At 38.1% G+C, this 17,557-nt stretch overlaps 1 protein-coding gene across 1 annotated transcript; it reads right to left on the reverse strand.

Annotated features, from left to right (window-relative positions):
* Positions 1–263: 263 nt before the first annotated feature.
* On the reverse strand, positions 264–17,246 carry tamalin (trafficking regulator and scaffold protein tamalin). The gene is made up of 8 exons (XM_081386405.1): positions 16,826–17,246; positions 13,186–13,238; positions 12,254–12,308; positions 8,650–8,752; positions 6,210–6,303; positions 5,524–5,590; positions 3,847–3,913; positions 264–2,275 (listed from the first exon to the last, which is right to left on the reverse strand). Exons 1-8 carry the CDS (start codon positions 17,033–17,035, stop codon positions 1,773–1,775), a joined length of 1,152 nt encoding a protein of 383 aa, XP_081242531.1. The 5' UTR covers positions 17,036–17,246; the 3' UTR covers positions 264–1,772.
* Between the last annotated feature and the right edge of the window lie 311 nt (positions 17,247–17,557).

Here is a 17,557-nt window from a genome sequence, read left to right on the forward strand (position 1 = left end):
TTTTATAACAAACCCAAGTAAAAGCAATAATAATACTGATGCTTACTTTAGGAAACATCCCTAAAATATAAATACACGTATAAACAAACTCTAGTGTCCCATCTCTACCAAGCTCCCATCTCTCTTGCTGTGCTAATTACATTCAACCCACTGTCAGCCCATTGTTTTGCCCAACCATTAAATGGCCCATTCATGGCGTTGCTTTAGGTCCCCTTGTCTTCAAACAAATTATGCTTTCACTTTTTTTTTTTTTTTTTACAATCCTCATGACTTGAAATGACTTCAGCCTTCGAAATCTGCTCAAAAACCCAATTATGTCTTAAGCTGACAAGTTACCCACACACCCGTCTCTGTAACTGAAGACGAAACAATAGCTAATCAAGACACAGGGAGTTACGCAGTACTGACACCAGCGCCCATCCAAAGAGGCTCTGACGTAACGGGCACCGGCTGTAAAGGCAGACAAAGGGGAAACAACGTAAAGAGAGCCATAGAAAAGGGGGGGATTTTGTGACCTGGAGGGTCAGGCGCTACACTGGGATGATGGTGCGGTTTGTGTCTTGACAAAGCACCATGGGGGAACGTGTTTGTGTGTGCAGGCAGAGGGCAGGGGTTCAGCTCTGACCTAAAGGAAGATAATCAAGGCTTGTGGTCTGGAATCCTGGGGTCACTCTTTAGATGCACATTCCAATGCATATTCCTAACAGCAACCCTACAATGAATTTGTTTGACATCACTGAAGGTCTCACAGAGCCAAGCATTAGAGGAATGTAACCAGCCCCTTCATACTACAAAACACACAGTCTCTGCCCCAGAGGAAGCTGTTGTTTTTGAGGTAGGAAAGCACATTAGACTGTAGTCTTTTGTATGAGCTGCCGGTATCGTAAGTGCAAAGAAAAATATTTTAGGAAGAAATCAAAGACGTCCAACACAATAAGAACACTTGTGCTCAAATGGCAGGGAATTTGTCAAGTGGACTTCTGGGAAAAATAACCTGAGAAATGTCAATATGAATTCAACATACAAAAGCATACTAGAGAAATTAAGGGAAAAATCCTTTTATTTTTCAAAAAATAGAAAAGTTATTTACACATACATGCCAACAGGCACTTATTAAATATCCTTCAGGGCCAAAGTATTTGCAAATATAAATGATGAACTAAGAAATATTCTTCATTTTGTACATCTTCAAACAACAACAAAAAAACTTCACAAAAAAAAAAAAAAATTTTAAATAAATAACTTAAACATTAACGAAATATGTACAAACATTTACTTCTTGATTTAGATGAAAAATGTGCACCAGAAAATAAAGTTAAACAATGTTAATAAAGTTTAAGGAGTTGACAAAGTAATTAAGACAAATTGGTCGTTTTATTTTAGTCAACATTCACCATATTTTTGTCTTGTTAACTGTTATATTACTGGTTATAGAATTTTAAACAATATTCCAGCAACAAATAGAAACGCATCCACATCTACTCAGCATTTTAGACAAACATTTAAGTTGCCCAACCAATCTTGTGTGAATGTTTTGTATTCAGATTTTAAAAGCAAATGCTTTGAAACTTTTGGCACACTCAAACTAAATTACTTCTAATCTGTCCAAACAGTGGAAATGAACGAGGCTCTTTTTTTTTTTAATCACTAGATTCTTTGGTGTGTCTTGGCCTCCAATTTTGGTCTTCAGTTTGTTTTTTGGATGCATTTCACATTTTAAACATTTAGTCTTTGGCTAAGTGAGTCTTTGAATTTTAGTCTGTTTTAGTTTCTCACAGTTTGCTTTCCTCCTCTTCCAGGGGTCGGTTTAGTCCGGGAATGTACTTCAACAGCCTCCGCCTGAAGCTCTTCTGTTTGGGTTTGCGCTGCAGTGTGCTGAAGCCTCCGCACTGCTGTTTTTCTCCATTAGGCACCGAGGACGATGCCGGGCCCCTCATGTAGCTGCGTGTGCTGGCGCTGCGGGTCAGGGTTGTCTTGGCAGTAGCGAAGAGCTCGCTGGCGGGTCTGGTGATCCGTGGACGGCCGCTTTGAGTCTTCTCTTGGTTTGTGTCGAGCTCGTCGTTGCTGGTGTTGTTGCCACGTTCCCCCTGGTAGAAGCAGGTTTGGTAGAGTGGATCGTCCTCGGCCGTGGCGGCACTGAGGTGGCTCACGCTGCTGCTCGTGCTACCGGTGCCATGTAACGCGCGCATGGCCGCGGGGCTCGGAGCTCCCAGACTACCGTACACGCCGGCTGACTCCAGAGACTCATACACAGCCACGTCACTCATTACGATGCCTGTGAGAGTGAAAACAGATAGCTAAATTAACCTCTGGCAATGTTTTAAAGCAAGACACCAAAGTTGAACACAGTAAAAAAAAAAAAAAAAAAAAAAAAAAAAAAAAAAAACACTAATATACATCACCATACTTCCCCAGCTGACTGATTATAATAAGAAGAATTGCAACAAAAAAAAAATACAAAAAAAAAATTGTATTACCAGTTTTCTGAAATGTCATGTTTAAATTAGCCATTATTAAGTTTATGTACAAATTTGCACAGAAATCTGAACATTGGATAAAACCAGGTTAAAAATTCTTGTTTCATTTTGTTGACAGAAGGGCTTTTCACACTGGCTACGACCGTATATAAAATAATCCGACAGTAATCGGATTGACGGCTAAATCGGACTGAAAAGCCTTCATGTAAACACTTTAATCAATCCGATTGAGCTTGATCCGAATGGAATTTCGATCGGATTGAAAGGGGTGGTTATTCTTTTTCTATTCCGATCGAGAGGACATGTAAACACTTGATCGGATTGAAAACCGAAACTGAAAGGACTGCACAAGTGCGCATGTGCAATGACGTTAAATAGCGTTATGACGTATGACGTGCAGAACGAGCTGTTCCTGTTGAATAAAGGGTCATATTTATGAGTGTCCCATCATTCTAAAATTCTCCTTTCATTCCTCAGCGTCTGTGAAGTGGAGCAGGACAACGTCCCACCAGTCCTTGTTTCGGATTCTTATCCACAGAGGACTGGCTTTGTGCATTTTTACTGCGTGATAAATATAAGCAGCACGGCACAACGGTTCATATGCTCATTTACTCCAAATTATGACCAGAAATGGATAAATATTAAGTCTGCTGTTTGAAACAAATAAAGAACCAATGTAGGAGAATAGTTAGTATGCGCAAACAGCAGGAAACTCGGGATATTTGTGCAGTGTGCGCATGTCAAAAAATCTATTCCGATATAAAGCTTGAGACATTTAAACGCGCACATCAACCTGATTTCGCTTTCACGTAAACACTACATTCAGATTCATCAACTGAAATGAATTCAATCCGATTGAAACAAAAGTTGTGAATGTAAACGTAGCCACTGAGAGTAACCATAGCAAAAATGTCAAATAGTGACTGAAAACACAATTAAGATAAAATAAGTGTATTTTGCATGTTTTCTTCTAAGTTATGGAAAAAAAACAGGTTTTGCATGTAGTGTCTTGCATTCAAAGAAAATTACTCTGTTTTAAGACTTTTTTTATAATTAGTCTTTAAGAGATTCTGCAGATTGGTATTGTATTATGTTGGTATACTACTAAGGCATTTAGTTTGAACTTCAGTCATACCGGAAAAATACTAGCATGTGCTTCTAAATATGTTTCTCTTCATTTATCACACTCTTTAAGTGTCTAATGCAAACTTGTGCGTACAGGAAGTGTTTTGTGGTACATAAATACATGCAGAAGTGCTCAGATGTCATATGTCCAACCTTTACACGCTATTAAAACAACCTCATTAGCAACTGGTGGCTTATTCAAAGGCCTGGGTTAGCAAGATTGCTATCATGTGCTAAAACTCACCATGCACAAGCCGCTGTTCTTGCACCATTAGCGATCTGTATTCATCCCATTTCTCATGCAGGGTTTGCTGGAGAGACAAAAGACAGTAAGAGTCATTCCATGTGTCATTTGGCTGGTCTGTTCATTTACTTTTTTCCCATCATCATCATAGAGAACAGGGAAGTGTGTGGTCAGCGAGGTCAGACTTGGCTCTCAGTTCTCCATAGCTACTTCTCGAATCAACAAGCCATCAAATCTGAACGAAATGCAGAGTTGTTTATTGTCTGGGTCAATTTTTTTAATCATAATTCTTTTTGTAAAGTTAATTTGTTGAAGTAATGAATGAAAAGATGGTCTGTCATGATTTTTTTACTTTTTGTAACTATTGTGGTTTCGATTGGTTTTATCTGTTATTCTACAGAATAAAAAATAAAACAAACACTCAATGGAAGGCATTTCACAGGGATGCACCGATATTCAAAGTCAAGAGCAGATAATTATTTTCATGTTATGGGAGATAACTGTTAAATGGACAATTATAATTCTATACTATTTTGTTTAAATAAATAAAAATTTTTAATTAAATCTAAAATCAATTGTTGTAAATGCTACAAGACAATTAAATTTAAGCAGCACAACATAATGTACGGCGTGAAAAATTAATATTGATTTTAAGGTTCGCAAAAGATTACATTTAACAGTGTTTTAACTAGTGTTTTTAAATATTAACTAAGTGTTATTTATATACTATTATAGTTGGAATTGGCTTTTACTTTTTCAGTTTTCATTTTAATTTTATTTTTTATTATTTTATGTGACTGTGCCATATTTTTTATTTTTATTCACAGTTTTAGTCATTTTAATACTTGAACTTAAATGAATATTTTAATTTTTAATCGTTCCAGTTAACAATAACTCTGAAGCAAACACTGAAGCGTGAGCATAACATGATGGCACATGTATTCTAAATGTAAAACAAAGTAAATAAGCATTAAAAATTAAACATTTAATAAAAAACTAATTATGTCTGATTACCAATATGGCCAATATTATTTGCCCATAAGCCATTTGATTAATTGGTAGATATTAGACATTTCAGTTTACTACTCCACTGGTTGACTTTAAATGAGTTTTTTTTAGTTTGCATTTAAATAAATTATTTTCTTTCAACCATGACAAAGGTGTGTGTGCCAAAACATGTTGGTTTAAAGTTCTCCAACCAAAACTCTACCCATCTAGTTACATCATCAGCTCAGTTAATATTATAATATTTATAAAACAGAGCTTGTGCATGTCTCATATACAACTATGTATTCAAAAGAGCTGTGTAGCAAATATGACATGAACACATATATAACCATGTTCACCATCACCGTGATTCTGCAACTCTCAAAAACTGCAGAAGCGAGTATCAAAATGAAACCGTATTCTTACTGTAGTTAAACTTTATAGCCAAGGCATCTTCTTACACATATGAGAACGTCCTGAGGAATGTAAAAATGTGCCGTGCTTCTTTTCAGCTGTACTTCAGTATGTGTGGATTAAGACTGGACTGTCATTGGAACAGGTGGGGTGTGAGAGGAAACAGGTGCGGTCAGCACTAGTGTTTGGTGCCAGGCCGGGGCAGCTGTGTTAAAGCTGGGCTTACATTACAACACTTGTAAACGACACGCCGCTTGATACATGCATGTGACTTACCTTTAGATACTGCAGTCGGGCTTCCAATTCTGCTTTTCTAATAGAGTTGCTGTAGACCGTTTCTAGCCTAGAACAGGAACAAAATAAAACAGTGTTGCTTGACAAAGTCACTTCCTATACTGTGCAGTATTACATGTCTTCAAACCTTTAATCTAATAAACACACCAATTAAAGTCAAATAGCTCTTTAAAACAGACTTCAGACCACAACGTGTCTGAATATGAGCTTAGTGGTAATTTAAAACTCCCCTTCCCCCAAATGTATATGATTTCAAGACCAGGATTGGTGATATGGATATGAAGCAGGAACCTCTTTTTACTGGGCTGCTGTAAACTCAAATTTACAGCATAACCCCAAGTTTAAAAGTGGAAATAATTGAGTTAAAAGCCGTGGAGAGGGAAGGCATGAACTGCTGTGCATTCATGTGGTTCACATCTACACTTTATAAATGGAGGTTCATTTTCACTGGCCTTTCATCTTTTATTAAACAGAAAATAAACAGGGGGGAAGGAAAGTGTGGTTCCAATCAAGTAATAGCAGATCTATTTCTTCAAGCTAATCAGAAAAGACCACAGGTACACTTGAAACAATTAAGTTTCAATTTAAACTTTTAAAACCATTCTATTCTGGGGAAAATGTGACTATTTTGCTTTTCAGACACGGAAGAACACTGAACATCTACATACCTAATGTCGTTGCCTGATGATTTAATGAGCTGGACGATTTCTTTATGGCGAAAGCCTTCCACAGAAGTGTCGTTCACGCTGGCAATCGTGTCTCCTACAAAGCCCAGAGAAGAGTGTTCAACTGAGAACTGATCTGATTGGAAACTGTACACTAACATTTTGTGTGCTGTGCTGCCTTAGAGTGATAGTTCAACCAAAAATATAAATTCTGTCATGATTATTTACTCACCCTCATCTATTTTGAAACCTGTATTGACTGACTTTCTTCTAAGGAGCACAAAAGAAGACACTTATTGCAGAATGTCCAATTTCAACACAATAAAGGTGAATGGTGACCACAAGTGCTACGCAAGAGTTCAGAGGAAACATTTTCAGTGAACACATTCAGTTTTAGTCTGTTGCTCACAGAAAGTTATTGCTTGGCTTCTGAACATTTAAAATAGCGCAATGGACTACTGTTATAGTGCTTTATTTGAACCTTTTTAAAACTTGACGTCACATTCACTTTCATTGTACAGAAAAAAGCAGCGTAACCATTCTGCTAAACACCTCCTTTTGTGTTCCACTGGAATAAATTACCATCTTGTTTTCTTTTGCTTCTCGCATGACAAATAGACTTCACACATCAATATGTAATGAAACAAGTTCTTTTGTCCTAGGAGAGTTTGGGGTTTTCTTGACTTAGAACGATGAGGTCATGTGCTTTTGAGAGACAGGCCAAAGCCGACAATAGCGCAAAGCATGCAGGGAATGCAGGAAGCGAAACCAACACACACGCACAGCAACTCTGAGGAGGAGTTCCTGTTTACTTCTGATCTGACATCAGTTTATCTATGAATCATAATTGTTATATTTTGGACTAGGAGAAGGATCACCTGATCCTAGGACAGAGCAAATGGATATTTTAGATGCAGAAGTGTTTTTTTCTCATAGAGATTATAGAAAAGAATGCAGATTCTGCATGTATTAAATTTCAAGAGGTAACAATTCATAAAAGCCTGAATGTGGCATTATAGCACAAAGACAAAGATTAATTTTTACTTGTCAACATTTTCTAAATAAAGTTGCTTACAACTTGCAGTTTCTATAAGGATTAAACTACCACAAAGATGCAAGTTTACATGCATGACGAACCGCTGTTGTAGCGTTTGAGATGTGATTAATTTAACATTGAGCAAAATTAGTTTCTTTAAGTAATGTTAACTACAGATCTACTGTTCAAAGCAAGGATTGCAATAAGTAAGGATGCATTAAAGTGATCAAAAGTGACAATAACGACATACATAATGTGTAAAAAAAAAAACAAAAAAAAAACCTTACTTTAAATTATAATATTTCACAACATTACAGATTTTACTGTATTTTTGACCAAAGGCAGCCTTGGTGAGCATAAAACTTCTTTTGAAACCATTTAAAAAAAAAAAACATCTTACGGACCCCAAACATTTTAACGCTGTGTGTGTGTGTGTATATATATATATATACACACACATACTAATAATAATGTAGCTGTTGAATTTTTCATTTTGGAATATTATACACATATTACACACACACACACACACACACACACACACACGCGCACGCACGCACACATGCACACACGCACACACGCACACACGCACACACGCACACACGCGCACACACACACACACACGCACACACGCACACACGCACGCACACACGCACACACGCACACACGCACACACGCACGCACACACGCACACACGCACACACGCACACACGCACACACACACACACACACACGCACACACGCACACACACACGCACACACACACGCACGCACACACACACGCACGCACACACGCACACGCACACGCACACACGCACACGCACACACGCACACGCACACACATACACTTTTATATATTCCAAAATGAAAAATTCAACAGCTCCATTTAATTTATGTCAGGATGAAAGATTTATGCCAAGTACAATAAGAGCTCAAACAAAAGGGGAACAACAGAAATGTTTAAGAAAAAAACCTAGCAGATTCAAATAGAGCTTGCATATAAACATGCAGCCCACACAAAAAAACCCAGAGTGACTCGACTGTATTCTGTTTTACAGTTTGAAAGAGTAAAAATCACCTGTCTACGTGGGTGATGACCTGTGATATTTGCTCTTGCTTAAACAGGAGAGCTGTCACTCAACTGTTCTGCTGTTGACAGATTGACAGATCTAAGAGTCAGAAAGCAAGCCTTCTGAAATATTACTCCCGTTCACACAGACTCATTTTACTACAAAACAGGACGTTCAAGAGGTGGATGAAGGAAAGTGATCCTTGTTTTTGCTTTTAAATGTACTCTCTTTGACCCCGAGGACTACTCTGAATATTCTAGCCTCGGTGTCAAATGCTGGTTTAGAGCGGGACTGAAAGAGCAAACATTAAGGGTGGTGTTAATGCGAGCACACTTACCGACTTTAAGGCCTGCAAGATGGGCAGGACTGTCTTCGTGAACTTTGCAAACAAAGGTACACATCTCCACCGAGTTCTCACTCTGGTGATGCAGTCCGTATGTCTGCAGGCACACACACAAAAAAGGGTGGTAAACAATGCGTCCTCTTGTACAGAGAGTGATGTTATTTATAGATATGCATTCAGATTATACTTAAGTAAACAAAATGAGTCATAGTCTAGCTAGTAAAGGTGTGCCATTTTCTTCAATACTAGGACTTATTGTTTGACGTAGCATTGCTAAATCAGGTCTGATAGCATTTCCACAGTGGCTTAACACCATCATGTGCTCAATGACTAGAATGTTGACCTGCACGGCTTCACAAAGACTGACTGACAGACTCAGTGGCTGAACGTGAGGAACGGCTTCAGGTCGTTTACACACATGCAAACATCCTTGATAAACAAGCCACACCGAAACTAGGCCGTTTGAAACACCTGTGTTTTGTTGTCATTTCAATGTTTGATCTGGATGCAGGACAACTCCAAGCCATCTGACTGAGGCTAAAAATTGTTTGGCTATCAACATTTTATATTTGATGACCATTTCTGAGTGTTAGCAAGAGAATGCTTTCTTGCCATTTTACTCTAATGCTGAGCATTTCAGAGTGAAAATGATATTCAGTCAAAGGAAAGTTTTCCAGAGTAGAGCAAGTTACATATACTTTTTATAATATAATATAATATAATATAATATAATATAATATAATATAATATAATATAATATAATATAATATAATATAATATAATATAGCCGAAATAGACAAAGCGGTTTGCAAATTAGATGGATGGATAACATACAAAATATTATAACACAATAAAATATAATATACCCACGACCCTACATAGGACAAGTGGTTTTCAAAACGGATGGATAACATTGTTTTAAACTGTAAATTATGTTTAAAAAAAAAAAGTTTTAGCAGTAGCAATAAAATGTAGTTTGCATCATTAGGATCTTATACAGTTCATCTATTCTGCAATAAAAACAACTCAAGTCAGCTTCAGTGGACTAGCACCTGGATCTCTGTGTAAACTGTGAAGGATGTTAAGTGGCAATAACATACCATAGTGGTGTGAGATATTTTAGAGAATTACACTACAAATTCTAGTTAAGAATACAATGCAACTCTACACAGCAAGAGTTTAAAACAGGAGCAGGAAGAGACTCAGTGAGACGTCGATATGCAAAACATCAGCTTCAGTTTCCACCATAACTGTAATCAGTAGCTCAGTTCAAGACGCACGCACTGATATACTGATGCCGTTTGGAAAGGTCATTTGCATGTTGGTGCCTATATCGGTGGTATCTTTGGTTTACTGACGTACAGATTCAAATGAGCGTCTCAATTTGCTGTTCATTTCCTGATGTGAGTGGAGCCATAATGTTTTTTGTAGCGTGCAACATTTACACCAGTCACCAAAGAGACACGCTGTGGCTTTAAGGCGTTCACACGATGTTCACTTTCACAATGAATGACAATTGCTTAAGTGTGTAAAATGCGTAGGAACGTCTGATTTCAACGCCTTTGAGGATGGCTGATGTTGGTGCTCATTTCCTCAAATGAAACCCAAAGCTGTTGTTGAGGTTAACAGCTTAGTGAGCGGAGGACACTGTTAAACCTCAATTTGTCAAAAGAAAGGTGAATCTGACTAAACTTTTGATGACTTCATAAAGTTTGCCTTGGTTCACGTAAAAACTAACATTCTGTCATCATTTACTCACCCTCTGGATGTTACAAACCCCTATGGCTTTCTTTCTTCAGCTAAGCACAAAAGATTATGTTTTAAAGAGGGCTCACACTGCACCTTACCATTACAATGAAAGTGAATGGGGACTGGGGCTGTTAATATCCAAAAGTGGTCCATATGACTTGTGCGCTATATTTCAAGTCTTCTAAATCCATGCAGCAAATTTATGTGAGAAACGTACTGAAATTTCAGCCGATATTCTTGCTTGACAGCCAGTCACCATTCATTTCATTGTATGGAAAAGACCCTTTTCGACATTCTCATTCTGCTATAAATAACTTATTTTTTTATATTACAGGAGAAAAAGGGTAATACAGGTTTCAAATATCATGATGAGGAGTAGATTTTGAAAACATAATTTTTTGGTGAACTGTCCCTTTAAGAAAAGCCACTATGGTGTTAAATACCTGATGCAACATTGTAAGGTCTGAACTCCCAATTATCACTCATTTAAGAGAGAAAAAAAGCAAATGTCTATCTTTGAAAAGTGAATCATTTATAAACTGTTTTCAAATGTTTGGAATAGCCTGCTTCCTTCCTCTTCCCACACACTCCAAATGCTTAAACGAATCTCTGAGACACCAAGCGCCTCAGGAGATGCAAAGTACAGACATATTTACATAGTAGATACGGCCAACTGTATCCCCAACTGCTAAGAGAGTCAAACAATGTTGTCTACAGCACGCCATCCCAGAAAACAATTCATTTCTTGATATTTCGACATATCATGTGACAGAAACTTGATGTCATATCCTGTACTAGAGGACAAGGCCGGAAAGGAGGGGTCCTCCGTCCTGCATCTGAACTATTATACATTTCTAAATATAAACTAGCTATCTGGCACATGTGTCACAACAAATGACCTACTGCTTTGAAGCAGAATAAATAATTACAAATGCTGAGTTCATAATCGGTTCCAGATTGAGGAATAAATCACAAGACAAGCACTTTTTTTTTTTTTTGTCAAAACTAACTGGATTATATGTGGAGAAACCTTAGCCAATACTTGTTTCTGTTGAAATGAGGTGTCATCCACTAAAAGTTTAATCACAAGCGAGACCTTGAAGCTGAATATAACAGCAACTTAAAGAAGAGATCCTTCATCCAAGGTCTTGCTTTTATTTAATCCTGAGCAGCCCACCCACATGTACAAGCTAAGGGGACGTTTACAAGACCCTGTTTTCAACTAAAAATAGAAAACGTATGCATGATTTTGACCACTCATTTACACGAAAATGGCATTTTGGGGGCCTGAAAATGCTAACTTCAAAGTGCACGTTTTTGAAAACGATACCGTTATCATCTTTGTGTAAACTACAAAAACGAGAACTTGAAGATCTTGATGTCGCCAAATACTGGCCTGGCATGAATAATACAGCACTCTTAATCGTTTTCGTGGATCCATGTGAACGGGAATTGTTTTGACAACCTTATCGTCAATATGCGAAAAAATGCAAAGGAAAAACGGTCACACTTTATTTTAAGGTGTCATTGTTACAGTGTAATTATATATTTAAGTGCTGAGTATTAAGCAACTACATGTACTTACTATAGAGTTAGGGCAGGATTAGGATTTGGTTGAGGGTTAGTTGCATGTAATTATGCATAATTTACTGTTATTCCTATGTTAAGTACACGTAACATTTAACAAGGACACTGTAAAATAAAGTGTTACCGTTTTTAGTACATCATTGTCATGTAAACGTACCCTAGATCACTTTAGAAAGATTTTACATTATTTTTCACCAGTTCAGATGCTATGAACGAATTCAGATAATATGTCTTGTATACAGAGTGTCTAAATCCCTCTTACCTGGATTTCAAAGCCAAAGGCCTCCTCCTCTTTCTTCTCCAGGATCACCGTTTTCCTGGAAGGAAATTCAGCAAAACAGAGGGAATTCAGTTAATATGAATAGAGGAAAGGGCTGCTGTACAGAGATGGTCTGACTGGTTTAGTCTCAATCTATGAGCTTGACTAACAGTCAATGCTTACAGGAACAAGGATGATGAAAGATCACAGAGGAAATGCATAATCAACCCCATGATTCCGCTATTTTGGAGGATACGTCTTTATGGCGTAGTAAACGTGCAAAAAAAGTAAAAAAGCACCAAATACTAAGTGTGATATCTGAACAGCTCACTCTCAAACTTTTCAGTATACTTTCAGTTTCATACTTATACAGTGCGTTTTGTTTCTCAATAAGAACAACCTCAGGGCATGTATTACTAGGTGCACTTTAATCTAGAGAGGACTTCTGTGTTGATAATACTAGTTGTCAAGACAATTAAGCAATTTCAGGATTCAAACGTGTAAATCATGAAGACATGACAAGACCCCTGTTTTTCTCAAAGCACTCATACATTATTAGGCACTCATGAATTATGTATATGCATTGCATATACTCAACAATAAAGAGACACATACATACATACATACAGTCAAGAAAGATCATATCTGACCATCTGGCCGATCCAACACACACACTCCCTTTTTATTCACAGATTCACTCAGGCCTCATTTGATTCATTCAGTCCTCTGAAACAGGGCCCTTTATATAAATCTATAATTGCGTTTGTTCAAAGGGGGTTATTTTTATTCCATGACACCTTGTAAGGCGTGAATGACTATGGTCTGACGTTTTCATAACCGTCTAAATAAATCAAGCGTATTTTAAGGAAATAACGATGACGCATGCATACGCCAATCAAATCTGTGTAGGTGGAAGAAAAGCAGGGGCAATTTACCTTTGTGGTTCTGGAGACTGTGAGAGGGGCTTCCATTTTTGCAGCCCACCATTCTGTTCAGCAAGACAGATTTATGCGGAGGAAAGAGAAAGAAAATTAGTGTCTGTGACTTTTGGAAGATCTGCCCTTGCGCACTCCCCTTGATCAACAGGTCGTGCTCAATGTGTTCATTTCACACATATGTTGTTTAACAGCTCGGATGACAATCGCAGAAAAATAACCTGAAATGCATGTCTGTCTGACGCCTTCTCTGAACCGTTCCTGTCACGGCTTTCTGATCTTATTTTATCTCCAGACTACAGGTTTACTTACAGTAAAAGTCTTGGAAATTATCACAAGGATGATCTACGATGTAGCCAGATTGGTTCTGGCACGTTCTACAACAACTGCCCTGATGTTCCGGCTGATAACTTTGAAAACCCAACACAAAACGCACAACAGATATAAGTATTCATTCATATTACGCCCGCTCTGACAGACGCCCATTCAATCGGGCTCTACCTCAACCCCAACAGCTTCAGCTTTCCACAGAGTGCACTTTGTGCAAGAACCCTCCTAAGCTAGTAAAATGTTGCCTTTCTTTATTTTCGTACTCTTTGAGAATTGTCGTAGGGTCCCCTCAATGACTTCATTTATTTCCATGTAACTAAGAGGGTCCCTCGGGGGCAGTTGGATGGAGAAGCAAAGCTCTTCGCCGTACAATACCCTGTTGTGGCCCGGCGTTTACGCAAAATGTAGGAGTCACGATACAGAGAACTGTTCATAAACCTACCCTGCCCTACAATCCAAATCTTGCCGTGTACTGTAGTACTCCACTGTGAGCAAGCCTTGTTTAGGACTCATTTCTGCAAATTAAAATACAACATTTAAATGTTGCTGGCTAGTTTGAGTCAAGCAGCTGTGAAGGAGCTGTTGTTTTTGACCTTAAAATGGCAATTGAAAAATTGCTGTCATACCACACAATTCATTTAAACCACAAAGCAACATAGTCTTTAATGGATAGTACACCCAACAATGAAAACTATCATTTACTCGCCCTCCTGTCATTCCAAACCTGAATGACAAAGCATTGGACTCAATGCATGGACAAAATAGAAACATTTTAAAATATCTTCTTTTACGTTCAACATAATATCAGTTACTTTATTCTGGTAGACGGTATAAAGTACCTTAGGCGAAAAAAAAAATTCCAACTACTATTGGTATTTTAAATGGGATCTTAAGATGAATCACAAGAAATTGCGTAGGTCTTAATGTAGTAGGTTTTAAAACTGATGTTATGTGTTATGTTTTTTTTTTTTATTGTTCGTTGAGCCTTTGTCTAAAGACAATGTTCTACCCCTGTGGGGATAGACAATAAAGTGTTTAAATTTGAATTTGAATAAGAAAGAGGGCCATACAGGTTTGAAACAACATGAGGGTGAAAAAATAATGACAGAATTGTCATTTTTGGGTGAACTATCCCTTTAAGAAGATCAGAGCCATAACACATACTAGACTATAGATGTTGTTTTGATTGCCACCAGACATGCAGCTACCCGGAGATATCAAGATCATATCAGGGCTATTTGAATTTCAAAAGCCATACACAATCAACAACAAAACCACACAGACCCCGGTTTATTCAAGCTTTTTCAATTCTGCAGTAAATTCAGTTCCACACCACAAAGGTCGCAGACAATCCGGAGAGGGCTTCTCTGCCCCGGACACTTGGTCAGGTTCCATAAAACGGCCTGGCTGGCCACACAGGAGGTGGACTGTTAAAGAGCAGGCCCAAAATTCAGCAGGGACAGATATGAGCTGTTTACAGTTACTCAAGAGAGTAAGACCTGTGTGTGGGTGGTCCGAAGGCAAAGGGAAACACTTTACACCATGACTGACCATGAAACACACTTCAGTGTGTCTAAACCCAAGGGCCAAAACCAAGCAGGCTCACATCTGCATGGCCAAAGCCCAGGAGAGCAACTGCTTTTGCCAAAGCCGAGTGTAGAGGTGAGCAGCAGATTAATGTCTCTCTTTGGATTTGGAAGGAAGTGTGGGAGACTTTATACTAGATATATCTATTCCTATAGTCCATACTATTACAAATTGGCGTAATAACAACAACAATACAGGGAAACATGTTCAGATATGTAAACTAATGTAATTTGCATTATTAATAATAATAATAAAATACAGGTGAAACATTTTCAGATAAGTGAAAATCAAATGTGCGTTATTATAATATTAATATAAATATTAATACAACATAACACAGTGGGAATACATTTTCAGATATGCAAATGGAAATCGAGTTTGAAATAATAATAACAATAATTATAATTATGAATAAATGTTTAATATAAAATGATTCACGTGACAATATTTTCCTCTTGTTTGGGTGACTGTTAGCTTAAAATGCTACGCATTTCTCACTTGAGAATGAATGGTTGCTACCTAAACTTAAGTATACAAACCTTTGACCTTGAGCAAATTTTTGCAAACAATGAATAAAATAAGTTAGTTCTTTACCACAAACACTGGTGTTTCTTGCTGAATGCACAGTGGTGGCATTGCAAGCTCTACTTTTTATGGCGTGATATGAGTGATCTGTTGTATGATGAACACTAATGAATCAGAGTCATGCAGAAATGAAAAAGTAGTCACTCCTAAAGATTCACATGACTGCTGACTGCTCATATGCATGCAAACGAGGTTCTTCAGAGGAACCGTCACATGCTGATGGTCACAGATGCACACTGATGGACAGGTGTGAATGAGCGCAGGTCTAGAAATTTTTTACATGCCAAGCAAAGTGTGACAACTGCTTGAACCATTCAGGACAAGACTCAAACAAGGGCAACTACTCCCCTTCAACAGTGGTTGTTAATCCTGCAGCACTGCACATTTTGAATGTCTCATACCCAGTTCAGAGCATCAAACAATTTGCTGATGATATGAATCAGGTGTGTTAATAAGGGACACATCCAAAATGTGCAGATCTAGCCAATGATGATGAGAGGTAGGGCTCAACTTATGTGATTTTAAACTAATCAAACTTGAGTGGCGCATGCACACTGCTGCTTCTAATCAAACTCACAGGACTGTTGTTTCTGAGCTTAATTAAGGCCAGACAACATCATACAATACATTCAAGATGTGCAGAGGGCAGGATATCAAAGAAGCTAACAAGTGTTTCTCTCTATTAGCTGATATAAGTGTGAATTCAGTATTAACAGTGGAAACTACAGCTCAACCTTGCTGAAGAAAACAAACAAACTGGTGTGCTGCTGGTCTTAACTGGTCTCCCAGTGAGACCAGTTGAACATTACTTTGGCCAGACCAGCTTAACCCAGCTAAAATCATAATAACATAGTTTACAATGTTTAGCAGGATTTCCTTAACAAACAGTCTTAGCTTGTCTAACCAGCTGAAAAGTGTCCAGAACTCTTCTAAAACCACCCAAAATACCAGTTTGACCATAGAAAGGCTGACTAAGCCCGGAAAATCCATCTAATGCTGGACTAAAAAGGTTTTTTTTTCCAGTTGGGAATTAAAAGATATATAAACGGATCACTTTGCGTGTAAACTGCTCATGAAACACTTTTAAGGACTCAAATACAGCGTTTCGTATCTCGAAAATAAAATGAAACGCTCTAACCTTTTTAAAGTTCCTTGGTAGGGTCCCTCCAGAGTAAGCGAGGGTCTTATAATTATACACCTCAGTGGAGTTTGAGGGTCCACGGTCCACAGTACAGCTGTCCGATTTGGAGGAGGTAAAGTAGATATCTCCACTGTCATGACACAACGACCCGCTGTCCGGCTCGTTTGAGTTCAGCTTCTTTACGCGTCGGAAAGTCATATTTTTCATAGTCCGCGTGTCACTCAATAAGCAAGTAACAGTGGATGAAAGAAGAGCAAGAGATGGAAAGTACTGAATGTGGGTGAGAAGACACCCACTCGGCACCAGCCAACACTTTGACTTGTGCAATAATCCCCAGCTCTCTAGCTCAGCAGCAGCAACAGCATCTGCGGACAGACTCGTCGAGTTAAGGAAAGCACATGTGAAGGAATGAAATACTTGAAAAGGGGGAGGGACCTAGCGACCCTGTTATATTCAAAGGGGGCGGGGACACACAATTGGCGCGATGCGATTGGCCGTCATGCACAGAAGCGATGTACTTCAGCCATGACCATTACTTGACGGTTATGCAGGTAGAAGTATAATATTATTTACGGATACATTTTAAGGCATTTAGTAAACACTATTATCAAGAGTGAATTAAGACTTGAAAAGTACTGTAGTTTGACAGCTATTTATTAAAACCAACTCTGTGGTTTTGTATGCGAGTTGATAAAACTTACACAATAAACATTTCCAGTCAATTTTATT

The sequence above is a fragment of the Scardinius erythrophthalmus genome (genome assembly GCF_964197995.2).
Source record: "Scardinius erythrophthalmus genome assembly, chromosome: 15".
Lineage (NCBI taxonomy): Eukaryota > Metazoa > Chordata > Actinopteri > Cypriniformes > Leuciscidae > Scardinius > Scardinius erythrophthalmus.

Coding starts and splice junctions, on each gene's coding strand:
- tamalin (XM_081386405.1), bottom strand. CDS start 17,035: ATGAAAAATATGACTTTCCGACGCGTAAAGAAGCTGAACTCAAACGAG. Junction 13,239..16,825: donor TACCAAGGAACTTTAAAAAG/GTTAGAGCGTTT, acceptor CTTGCTGAACAG/AATGGTGGGCTGCAAAAATG. Junction 2,276..3,846: donor AGAACAGCGGCTTGTGCATG/GTGAGTTTTAGC, acceptor TCACTCTCACAG/GCATCGTAATGAGTGACGTG.